This window comes from Bufo bufo, chromosome 5 (assembly GCF_905171765.1).
Source record: "Bufo bufo chromosome 5, aBufBuf1.1, whole genome shotgun sequence".
Lineage (NCBI taxonomy): Eukaryota > Metazoa > Chordata > Amphibia > Anura > Bufonidae > Bufo > Bufo bufo.
In genome coordinates, this window is record NC_053393.1 from 48,528,829 (window position 1) to 48,541,659 (window position 12,831).

Genomic DNA, 12,831 nt, shown 5'->3' on the forward strand with positions numbered 1-12,831 from the left:
TGGCATGGTGAGTGCTGCGGCCTCCTTTCAGATTATCAGCATATCAGCTCCGTCCATTGGATAGTGGTTGTGCTCGGTATTGAAGCTAAGCCACATTCAATTGAATGGGACTGAGCTGCTCCAAGGCCATGTGACCGATGAGCATGACGTCACCGGCCTAGGAATAGGCCGCAGCCCTCATGGAGCACCATGTTCTCTTCAGACGGCTGATTGGCTGGGGTACCAGAAGTCGTACCCCCACCAATCAGATACTGATGACCTATTCTGAGGATAGGTCATCAGTATTAACCTTGGACTACCCCTTTAATGTTTATTGCAAGTATACAGAAGGTGGCCTAGGCACTCCATTATAGAGGACACATGAAGTTCTACGTGTGACCTTGTCTTATGTACTGTACCCGCATGATCTGTAACTTGTGTCTGTGCAGTATGTATTGTACATAAGGTAAGTTGCAGTTGAGGCTTCTGCCAGGTCATTTTCAATATTGAAAAGTTTGGCACTTTTTAAGTTCTACTAATTGTATTTAACGATCAATGTGATTATGGAATATTCTATCTTTACCGTTAAATTGCCTAGAAGATGTATGATGTGCTGCTGCTTCGATAATGCCTGCGTTCACTAATTGGAGCAGGAGCTATAAAATGAGAACAATCAGAACATGTACATTATGGGGGCGATTTATCAAAACTGTTACAAAGGAAAACTGACTTAGTTTCTCACAGCAACCAATCAGATTCCACCTTTCATTTTTCAGAAGCCCTTTGGAAAATGAAAGGTGTAATCTGATTGGCTGCTATGGGCAACTAAACCAGTTTTCCTTTACACCAGTTTTGATAAATCTCCCCCAATGTGTCAGTTTTTGTCCGACTTATTTTGTACTTGAGATTTATAATGAATATTAACATATTTCATGCTTGGTTCAAGGGAATGTATCACAAGAATGTATGAGCCCTCGGGTGACAATGATCTTCTGGTATGTCATCGGTACATGTGAGAGACATCAGATTGGTGATGTCTGATTTCTCACTATGGCTGATTGCAGAGTTAAAAGGCTCTAGAGAGAGATCACTGCTCGGACATTTGTTGTTAGAAATCAAGACTTATCTGAAAAGCCTTTTGCTCAGAACCTTTTGTTAGGGTACAGCCACAGCGTCAGGTTTCCTGATGCAGTTTTGGAATCCAAAAGCAGGAGTGGATCATAAAAGGAGAGAAAGTATAAAGGAAGCATTTGAATTCTCCTTTTGTAAAATTAATTCCTGGTTTTGGCTTCCAAAGCTTCATCAGAATAGCTGAATGTGTGGCTTTACCCTCAGATTTCTAGTACTAGAAGTCCTTGAGCAGTGTCAAATGGGTTTGATATCCGTATAGTGCTAGTTGGATTGAACATCAGGAACACATGCCCCAGGTCTTTTACCTAGTCCCTTAGTGTCCCGACACAATCACCACTTTTAATTGTATCTATGTTCAATATAATATGAACAGTTCACCTTAGTCGCCCAGGGCCCCATGGTGCCCAAAGTGTTTTCATAGTCAAGCACTGCCCCTACTTGCACCAAATCCCTGGTACAAAAGTCACCACAAGAAGCTGTGACTATGGATTGGATTAATTTATCTTTTATATCATTATTCTGCTGAAGCTCTTGTGTAGACAGTGCTCCACCATAAAAGAAAACCGAGTAGACCAACTTTGTCTTTGTCATGATACCTGTATAAAAAAGTGAGAATCCCTTCTTTCCAAGGTCAGAACTGAGTATCAGACCTTTAGATGAGCCAAAGAAGTCAAGTATTTTAGTATCTTCTTGACAGCTTCTCGCAAGTTTAGTCTTTTGGTAACTTATATGAAGTTGGGGCAATAACACTGTCTTGTCAATTGGCCATCCGTTCAGCCAACATCAATGCTTTACTTTCATTTCTGGGTGCTTTTCTGGTGTTGATGACCTTTATTATTAATAAATGTAATAATAGGCCAGTTAAACCAAACCAAACTTAAATCGCCACGGATAGTTATCTTAGGTGGGTTCAGTAGAACTTCATGAGGTCCATTTGTCATGACCATACTATGGTGGCCTTCTGAACATCATGAGGTCTATTTGTCGTGACCATACAATGGTGGCCTTCTAAACCTCATGAGTTCCGTTTGTCGTGACCATACTATGGTGGCCTTCTGAGTGCCATCAGAAATGATCTATAAATAAATACCGAGCATCCCTAAACATTATGTTTTTTGGGTGATACATTCCCTTTTCTTTATATTTTAGGAAACATTCCCTTTTCTTTATATTTTAGGTTAGTGTCTTCTGAATGTGCAATAATATGGGAAGTAATGTTGTGTATGACGATGGCTTATTATTCTGTTTCCTTACAAAGTGTAACATGTTCCCAATTCTGATGACTCTGTTTTTTTGGCTGTTTTGATAATTGTTAAACGTATAATAATATTGGGTCAAGAAAAACCATGAAAACCTATAAATCTCTTCTTCCTGAAAAATATGACAGACGGTTCAACTGAGCGGCTTTTTGACTAACATTACAGGAATTGTGAAGCGGCAGATAGACACCCATATCAAAGATCCAGGTCCACAGAACAACGGCCTGTACTTGAGCGGACCAACTGCCGCTCCCGATCCACTGAACGCCCTGACTCAAACCTCATGAGGTCGATGCCTTCATTAATGACGGGAAGATCAGCCCCTCCTTCACCTGCCTTATCGAGGTGAAAACCAACAATGGCTCAGCCTAATTCCTCTCCTTTTCCCCTTCCCTCCCCCCACAGAATCACCATTTTATTTTCCCAGTAGCTCTCCAGTCTCTTTGTCATTCTTGGCTGATCACGTCTTTAACAGTAGATACTAACGTTCCGACTGCTGGCACACTACTTATATTCTCTGCTGGATATAATGGTGTGGATGCCATTGTACGTTGTTTACTAACCGTATTGTGGTTATTTCTCATTGTTCAGGAAGCCTGGTTTTAACTCATAGAGCACCCCCCCATAACAATCATGTCTTCTATTGCAGAGTGAGAATTTTGTTTGTCCTCATCAGACATTGCTTAACCAGCGAGTTCATGTCATCATACGGTCCCTTTTTAATTTGACTTCAAAATTAAGATTCTTTCTCTCTGGTTGTAGCAGTTAATAAGTTCAGAAAGCCGTATCTTGTCTAAAGAAAGCATTTGGTACAGCTTGGAAGACGGGGCCTGGTTTCCATCTGGCCTCGGAGATCAAGCTTGCATGGGATGTTTTCTTTCTCCAGCAGAAGATATACTTTTCAGCACTTATTAACCTATTATAAATCACGGAGGAGTTTTCGGAGGTTAGAATTGGCCACATATACATCAGATGAAGCAGAGTAGAGTCTGTTAACTTAACTGACCTACCTAGTGATCAGATTAAATAAGAAATTCAGCTCTTCTACATCTGTCAGAAAGATCTAGAGTTTTATTTATTCTCAAAGATCTTAAGAAAATGTTTCTTGGTCACGTCAATTCATAATGGCTTTGCTCAGAACTTTTATAGAGTGCAGGTGTATTTCCAGTCCAAACATTAAAAGGGTCCTCTGGGAATTAAAAAAAATGAAATACTTAAATATTACTTTATTATAAATATATTCCCAAATACCTTTCATTAGTTATAATGGTTTGTTTTGTCTGGGGAGCAGTCATTAAGAGAAACAAAAGGGCCACCGTCCTATTAGTACACACAAAACCTGTCCTAATCACACAGGAGGACAAGTTACTTCACAACACTGAGCTGCCTCATCCTCCTCTCTGCTCTGCTTGTCAGGGATTATGATCATGAATACAGATGATAGGATCTTCAGCTTAATCTCTGTAGGAATGGAGCTCATGAGGAGACATGAAGTACAGAGAGAAGGTGAGGATGTGGATAATGGGCAGCAGCACTTGTATGCAGTCTTCATTACCACAGCCCCACATTACCACAGTTTGTTTTGTCCGCCCTCTCTGTACTTCATGTCTCCTCATGAACTCCATTCCTACAGAAATTTAGCTGAAGATCTTATCAGCTGTATTCAGGATCATAATCCCTGACAAGTAGAGCAGGATGAGGATGAGGCAGCTCTTTACCTCAGTGTTGTGAAGTAACTTGTCCTGCTGTGTGATTAGGACAGGTTTTGTGTGTAGTAATAGGATGGCAACCATTTTATTTCTCCTAAAGCTTGCTCCCCAGACAAAGTGAGCCATTATTAGTAAAGAAAGGTATTTGGGAATATATTTATAGTAATATTTAGGTATTTTCATTTTCTTAATTCCCGGAGAACCTCTTTAATGGAAACAGTGACAAAGCTCTTCAGCCTATTGCTTTGGCACTAACTATTCTTTGCCTTGATGTAGTAAGTTGTGTTCCTAGTTCCATAGCTATGGAAAACTTTGGTTTTTAAATGACCAATAAACATTAAAACTGAGAGAAATCTGCTCTCAGATAAGTTAGCTGGACTTAAGTTGTCTGTAGTCATAGGCTAAAGAACATTTTTTGGAGGGAGATGAGCGGATAGCAGATATCACTGAGGGGAAGGTTCTGATTGTGGTTCGTGCCATTACTATCCATGGACAAGAGTGGTTCTTGCTGTTCTCTCCACCCTCCACTAATTTCCGGCTCACTTGTTGGCTAGCATCGCTGGGATTACCAATTGGTAGGAGTCATATTCAGGTCTACTTACCCAAGTAAGATGGAGCCAACCTGAGGAACCAAGAACGTAAATCTTTCCAGTCTGTCAACTTTACCTGATGTGATGTATAAAGGTTACTCTGTTAAAGGGTTATACCCCTCTTAGACACTGCATCTCGCAAGGATACACCCCCCAATATCAGATATGTGCGGGTCCCACCTTTGGGACACAATGTTATCTCCAGAAGGGGGCCTCCAAAAGTGAGGAAGAGAGCACCGTGCATGCACAGTGCGATCTCGATCCACTTCTATGGGAAGTTCCATAGCGGTGAATGGAGAGCGCACTGCACAAGCTCAGCCAACTCTCCATTCACTGCTATGGGATTTCCAGAAATAGCCAAGCGCTGGATTTTCTAAACACCCATAGCAGTGAATGAAGGGTGGCCACGCTTGCGTGATGCGCTTTCCTTCACTTTAGGGGAGCCTGTTCTGGAGATAGGAGAGGTGGGACCCGCACCTATTTGACATTTAGTGGCATATCCTGGGATAAGACAACCCCTTCAACAGATATATAGATATTAGATAGATAGATAATAGATAGATACTTCTCCCTGCTATATGCACCTCCCATTGCCATAAACCACAAGCCGATGAAGCCCGTTAACTTCACTTGATGTGATTTATAATGGTTACTCTGTGTCACCACTCTTCTCACCATCTTAATTAACTTTTATTAATTTTGTTAATCATCACGTCCCATAACAGCTTCTTTACTGTAATAGTAAGTATTAACCTGTCTTATTAAATTGTCTCCACGTATCAGTTCCACAGAGTGCTGACATGTGACTATTGGCTTTCTCTCTTCTGTGTCCACCGTGCGTTTCTCGTGCCAGTGTCGCCAATTACAGCAATTTGCATAGTCGAATCAATCTGTTTTGACAATAAATATTTGATGATTTTTTTTTTTAAAGCTATAGTCCCTATTTTATACCAGAAGTTGGTCTAATGAATACAGTACATGTACGTAGCTCGGATTATAACTGTGTGCAATCTGTTTAAACATATGTCTTCTAGGGCACATCCGCGCACTGGCTCTGTTCAGACCAGCCCTTCGAGCACCCCATTAGCAGGACGTAGAGGCCGCCAGCTACCACAGCTTCCGCCAAAGGGTTCGCTGGACAGAAGTAAGTGCAAACTTTTCTATCAAGTTGAATTGAATGATTGCAGATGAAATCTCAATCTCATCCCCCTGTCTGTGGATACAGAGACCTGAGCTCTCGTGTGTGCACTTTACATGCTGAAGCAGTGTGATCTATTTATGCTACTCCTAATTCCATCAGAACACTGTGTTCCTTATAATCTGAATTGTCGCAAGTTGCTTTGCTTTCATGTGAATACTCACAGACAGTTTATTCATCTTATTACACGTCTTGGTTTTACAGGGGCAATGAATGTAAAGTCTTTTCCATATATGTTTTGCTTGCATTGCTCCCTGTTACCAGCTGTTTAAGACGTGGACTTTACAGGGGTTTTCCAGGACTTTTATATTGATGCCCTATTTTTAGAATAAGGCTAGGCTATCAATACTACAACGTGTAGTGGTCATGCTGGGTTTCTGCTGCTCCCTCCCATTGACTTGTATTGGACGGAGCTGCAGTAACCACGCCTGGCCACTACATAGAGCTGTGCCCAGTTCTATTGCATTGAATGCACTGCAATCAGCTGATCAGAAGTTAGACCCTCACTGATGTGATATTGATGATCTGTTCTAAATAGGCAAAGTGGTACCACACACTGTTGGATTCATTTACAATGCCTCCGCGGAAGGATTCTTCAAACCAAACTATATTTGACAGAGAACTGTGACGCACTGCGGTAAAATGCAAACTTCCATATAGTTTACTCAGTCAAACTGTAACATGAAGTATGATATACATGTGGGCTTTATCTAAAGACATATATTGTCAGATAATTGATTCCAGACTTGAATTCCACAGCGTTTCGGTCTCATATTGACCTTTTTCAGGTCGTATCTGGAGGAGATGAGAAGATTAGATAGAGAGTCACTCCTCCACTGGCTGGATGAAGCATGTGCTAAGGATAGGTCATCAATATAAAAGTCCTGGGAAGCCCCTTTAAAGGGTTATACTCATCTCAGACATTGATGGCATATTGCCACCTCTGGGACCCATTCCTGTCTCCACAATGGAGCCCCCAAAAGTGAAGGTGATTGCACCGCACATGTGTGACTTGCTTCTCATTTAAGGCTATGGGAGTTCCGAAAATATCCGAGCAAGTGCACTTGGCTCTTTTCAGAAGCCCCATAGCAGTGAATAGAGAATGCTCCATGTGTGCATGGCTACCTCTCCATTCGCTGTTATGGGACTGCCAAAAATAGCTAAGCCAGTCCCATAACGGTGATTAAAAGGTGGATATGCTTGCTCGATAGGCTCTCCTTTACTTTAGGAGGCCCGTTCTGGAGATTGGAGCGGGTCCCAGAGTTGGAACTCGCACCTATCAGACATTGATAGCATATCCTAGTGATATGCAATCCATGTCTGAGATGGGAATAGCCATTGTTCATGCCTCCATGATCACAACCTTGCGTATCTCTAGTTCTGAGAACCTCCCTAATCATTTCCTTCTCATTAGTGGGTGATCTATCTAGCAATAATTTCATAAGGCGTGGACTTTAGGTTCCTTTAATATTCATGAGAATAAGACATAGGGTTAGCTTTCCCCGTGCTTCCACATGGTTGCTTATTAACTAAGAGGCCTACCATGCGGTCACCAAAAAACAAAAGATGGAGCTGACAGGAAGTGAAGTGGCATGATGTCTTCTTAGCGACATTGTCACTTTTATTCTAACGATCGGCAGCAGTCACAGGGATCTGATATCTGGTATTTTTAGAGAAGAATGTGAAATAAATAGTAGGAATTCTCTTTGTAATGTGTTTATATATTACTGGAACCTTGGTATCAAAAAAGCATTAAATGGGGTGGTCCGGCCACAATTTTATTTTTTTTACATAAGCACTCCCAATACCAAAAGAGTAATATTCACTGTTGAACTCATGATGACTACTTCCCATGTCCCCACCGATTCCTTAACTTCCTGGTCCCTGTTGAGACAGAATTGTGACTGCTCGGCCAGTCTTTGGCCACCACGACAACCTATTACAGCTTTGATTCAGTGGCCACATTTCCTTGTCGACAAAGCATTGAGCATTTTTTAAATTTTTAAGTGGCCGGACAACCCCTGTGACCAGTGATTGACTGCAGTGGTCAAGTGTTGTCAAGTGATTTCATGATCGTAGCCTTGTCAGCAGAGACTGGCAGGGAGCACCAGAGTCGGCAGGACTGGAACAATGTTCTTTTTTTTTTTTTTAGGTAAGTACATTATTATTTTACACAATTTTCTTTATTTTTTCTTTCAACAAAGCAGTCCTTTAAGAGGCTTGTGTTTTCCCTGGGATTCCCTGCTAGTCTCATGTCAGCGTGCTGTGAATGCCAAAAAACCTTAAAAATGTGTACAGAGACATGCTATTGTCCAAGGCAAAAGCCTTAAATTGAAGTCCAGTTTGGATAAAACCCAAAGCCCTTTTCTGTTTAATACATACAGAAGACCTCTCCATTCTGCTTGATGGAGGGGGTTCTAATTGGGGGATGTCCCCCTCTCTTACATTCATCTGACCAACCAGGATCTATAAAGAGGGGCTGCCTAAGAGACAACCCTTTTGAATATAAGAACCTCAGAATACAGCTAGATCATGATGTTTTCGTATTACAGAATGCACCACATATTATTTCTGAAGCGGGCACCAATGGTTTTGATGGTCTGGGCACACCCAATGTCCTTTTCAGGGCCCAAACTTATGGAAAATCAGCTGCACAGGATGCAGCTTCATTCCCTAGATCAGGGATACTCAACCTGCGGCCCTCCAGCTGTTGCAATACTACAACTCCCAGCATGCCCTAATAGCTGTAGTCTGTCGAGGCATGCTGGGAGTTGTAAAATTGAAACAACTGGAGGGCCGCAGACTATTTATTGTCAAGTGCTGTGTAAGCAATTGTTTGGCTGCCTTATTTGGACACACTACACAGAAATGTTTTTTTAGATTGCATGAGTGGATTATTTGGGCATTAAGTGGTACACCATGGTACGGGCAGTGGGTGTGAACCCACTATTCTAACCAACTGGTTTGACTTTGGGCTAGTCCTGAGGGTGTTATCATGGTGGACCCCTGGTTTTCACCCTTTAACACCTATATAGGGACCTTGACTTTGCTGCTAGGGAGGCAGTAGGCCGCTAACTCTTGGGATAGTCCTTTTGATTGGCCGCTCACCCACAAGGGTCAGAGAAACTAGTGCCAAACACCAAGGGGTCAGGTAATGCACATAGACAGGAAACAGGCAGCAGTTAGGGCAGATGGCTCAGGGTCAGTACTGTGGTCAGGTCAGGTGGCAGAGAGGCATTATCCAGGAAATAGGCAGAAGTCAGTACACAGACACATTATAGATGGTTTTTGCAGGGCCTAGCAAACGTTTTTTTGTAACAAGGTTGCACAAGGTACTGACTTCCTCTTTGTAGAGCCAGCTGGAGGAAAATCATCCAACCAGCCGCTGAAAGAATGCTTGAGGATAATTAAGACCTTTTTCTGGAAGCTTAGAAGGAACATGATCTAGAGATATTAAACATGTCATTGGAGTCACATCGATGGGGTCTGTGGATAGGACCCTCACCAATGTCAAGAATGAAGGAGTTCTAGCGCCGTCACATCTCTACTGAGATCAGTGGACATTATGAAACCCTAATTTCCATTAATTACTCTAGAGGTATGGTTAAATCAGAACCAGAGGGGGTGACCCGAAGCTCCTGATTGCAAATGGAAAGTCATTATGTGGGCTCCCAACCTGCCATGTAGATCTTATAATACTTGTATCTACTCAACTTTTGTCGCAGAGGAGTTTTGTCCCAGGGTCCGTGCTACCTCTGCACCCCTTGTACCTCTCCCTGTTGTCAGACCCCACTGTTGTAACTCTATGGACATGCTGATTATTGGAAAACCATTAAAATACTGCTATTTGTTGGGGCAGACATTGTTTCTAATGGCATCTGAGCTCGGTAATATGGTTTTCCATCACAGTCACAGTTGGTGCCATGTTTCTCTTCACGCTTCATAAGACATTTACATCTAACTAGATAAACTCAATAGTGGTATGACTTAGTCTTCATTGATTTGCACCTTGAAAGGTCGCGTATTCATATGACTTGCTGTGTTGCGGTAGTACTGCAGACTCTCTGCCAACAATATAATTGGTTTTGCATTAACCTTCACTTTTTTAACCGATTCTTCAGTGTTTAAAGTGTAGAATCCCTGCTGCTCTGCCATTCCCACTCTTAAAGGGAGTAATTACAGGAACAGAAGTATAAGAGAGAATTGCTGCAGTTGTAGGTTAAACTATAGGTAACCCTACACATAACGATAGGGGGGCTCTTTGACATCCAATCTCAAATCTTCCAAGCAAAACTGTAGCTCTGGCAAGCAAATTTCATAGTGAGGGGGAAAAAACAAGAAAACTCAAAAAAAAAAAAAAATTAAAAAAAATTCCAGGCAGTGGCTGCAATATATCAGCGAATGAACAGCAAATAACAGTTTAGTCCGCTGACCACAGCATAGTCACTTTTCGGCACCCTCTTGGACATGTGCCCTACCCAGCCGTCCCCATAACTAATCTTCTGACCATGCAATTTTGGTTTGCAGTATGCACACAGACCATAACGTAGCACCACAGTTTTTTGTCCGACAATTTTTTTTTTTTTAGAAAGGATCATAATGGAATAATCAGAATGACTGAAAGAGCGAACGTGAAATATGCCAAGCATTTAGATAAGTCCAGATCAGTCCAAATCAGTCCAAGTCAGTCCTCTCAGTTTCCCTGACCAATTCAAAAAATAAGAGGATGAGGGAAGAAAAAAGTAGAAAAAAAAAGGATCACGGAGAGAAACTGTTCCAATCTATTTCAGTTGAGCCGCGGCTGATACTGAGTAGGGCTATACTCCTGGGGCAGGGGGAAACTCAGGGGGATGAAGTCCTGAAGCCTTTATATTATTCTCTTGTCTGGGGCAAACATTCCCCCCTGAGTCCTGTCGAGGGACAATTACAGGGCTTTTTTCCGTGATGCTGCTTTTCTCAGCCAGCCCTACTTTCCTCCTCTTCAACCCCCTGTTAGCTATCCACAGACGCCAGGGTTACACTCTCCCACAGGGCCCGTTTTAATCAAGGCCTCAAACCCCAGGACAAGATCTGCACCAATCAGCACCTGCCGCACATCATTATACAGCAGTGTTATTCAGCCGTACTAATCCAGTACTAGTCCAGTACATATCCAGTTTAAAGAAGATTAAGCCAGCGTATTCCAGCAGGGAAACAAAAAGATAATGTTTAACATCATACCGTCGTCCTCTCTCTGCCGGATAAGGAGCTCCCAGATGGTTACGTCTCACGCCTCCGGTGAGGTGAGTACACCCCGATGGTCATATCTCACACTTCCGTCCGTGCGGGGACATCCAAGAGGACCTCAACGTTTCCCACTCTACTTATGTCACCGAGTTAGGCTCTCACCGCGTTAGACTCTCATCTCCGCTCTCGCTCCATTCAGGTGAGTCACGGCCAACGCCACCGCCGGTATCTCGCCCCACTCAGAGGTGCAGCAGTTCAGCGGCACGACTCCCCGGCGTCCCCAGGAACCTTTCGTGGAGCGCAGCTCTCACCCGGACGCCAGCGGCATGCGATGCACGAGGAGGGGGGGGGGGGGAGAGGGAGGGTGCAGTTTCTTCCAGTTTTTTTTTTGTTTTGTTTTTTCCCCCTTTTAAAAATTTGCCTTTGGGGGTTTCTAATGCAAAATGCCACCTAAGACATATAACAGAAAGTCCGTAGGAACCTCCTCGCCGGGTGGAGGAAAGGGAAATAGCACAGCAACTGGCCTAGAAAAATATCTTAAATCCCCACCTAACCCAAAGAGCAGAAGTGCACTAAGGGGGAATAAGGAAAGTCAGAAAGAAGGAGGTGATATTATGGTTGCAGAGGAATGTGCTGGGTTGGATAGGAGGTTGGGTAGCGGAGAAGGGATGGAGGAAAGAATAAACTCAGTGGATTTGAAATTGTCCGAAATTTTGGGGGCAGTGCAGCAGTCTAATCAGAGCTTGGAGGAGTTGACAATTAAGATCGCCTCTGCTCAGGTGGACCTTTCCCTTATTAAGGAGGAGATGAATAAAGTGAGGGAAAAGGTTAAAGAGCTGCAAATATCCTCAGGGGGAATGAAGAGAGATATTGAGGGAATAAAGAAAAAGGTAGAAGTTATAGATGGGGAAAGGAAAAACCTGCTTGAGAGAATGACCACAATGGAGGATAGGTCCCGGAGATCCAACATCAGATTACTGGGATTTCCTGAGGGAGTAGAAGGAGAGGATGCAACGGGGTTCATTCAGAATTGGCTAGAGGATAGTTTTGATAAAAAGACCCTGTCTAAGTGGTTTACAGTTGACAGAGCACACAGGATCCCGGGTAGACCACCCCCAAAGGGAAGCCCACCCAGGGCAATCTTAGCCAAAATCTTAAGCTCCAGAGATAGAGACATAATAATGAGGGCAAAAAGGAAAATGCAAACAATAGAGTATAATGGAAGCAGCATAGAAATATACCCAGACTACTCAAGAGCGACTCAGGTTAAAAGACAGGAGTTTAGGGAGGTAAAGAGGAGGTTAGCAGGCGCCCAGATTCAATATTCTTTGATATACCCCACTAGGTTACGTGTAATATACTGTGAGCAAGTTAGCTTCTTTGGCTCCCCAGGGGAAGCAGTGGAGTGGATGGATGCCAAGGGAATATGATCATGACATAGGCTGTGAGATGCGGGGGGGTTGGGGGTGGGGGGGGGGGGGAATGGGCGTAGTGTAAGAGGTGGGGGAGATGTTCCATTTCGCCGACCAGAAGGGGGATAAGGGAGGGAGGGTAGGAGGAAGGGTAACGTTTGGGTGGGAACGGGAGGGTAGGAGGATGGGTAACGGGTGGGATGGTTGTCTTGATGGGATTAGTAATGAAGATAAGAATGAAAACACAGGTGGAAGGTACACATGAGTAGGATTCTAACATAGAATGTACGAGGACTGGGGGATAAGGTTAAGAGGGTTATGGTTTTT

General features: G+C 43.1%; 1 protein-coding gene across 12 annotated transcripts in view; it reads left to right on the forward strand.

Annotated features, from left to right (window-relative positions):
* The window catches only part of RIMS2 (regulating synaptic membrane exocytosis 2), a 638,194-nt gene that overhangs the window by 456,727 nt on the left and 168,636 nt on the right, over positions 1–12,831 (forward strand). For 9 of the 12 annotated variants that reach the window (XM_040432551.1, XM_040432553.1, XM_040432565.1 and 6 more), the window contains 2 exons: positions 2,535–2,714; positions 5,703–5,812. In XM_040432551.1, coding sequence (XP_040288485.1) covers positions 2,535–2,714; positions 5,703–5,812 — 290 coding nt within the window. The remainder of the gene's footprint in view (positions 1–2,534; positions 2,715–5,702; positions 5,813–12,831) is intronic. The other 3 variants (XM_040432561.1, XM_040432558.1, XM_040432559.1) reach the window with 1 other exon arrangement.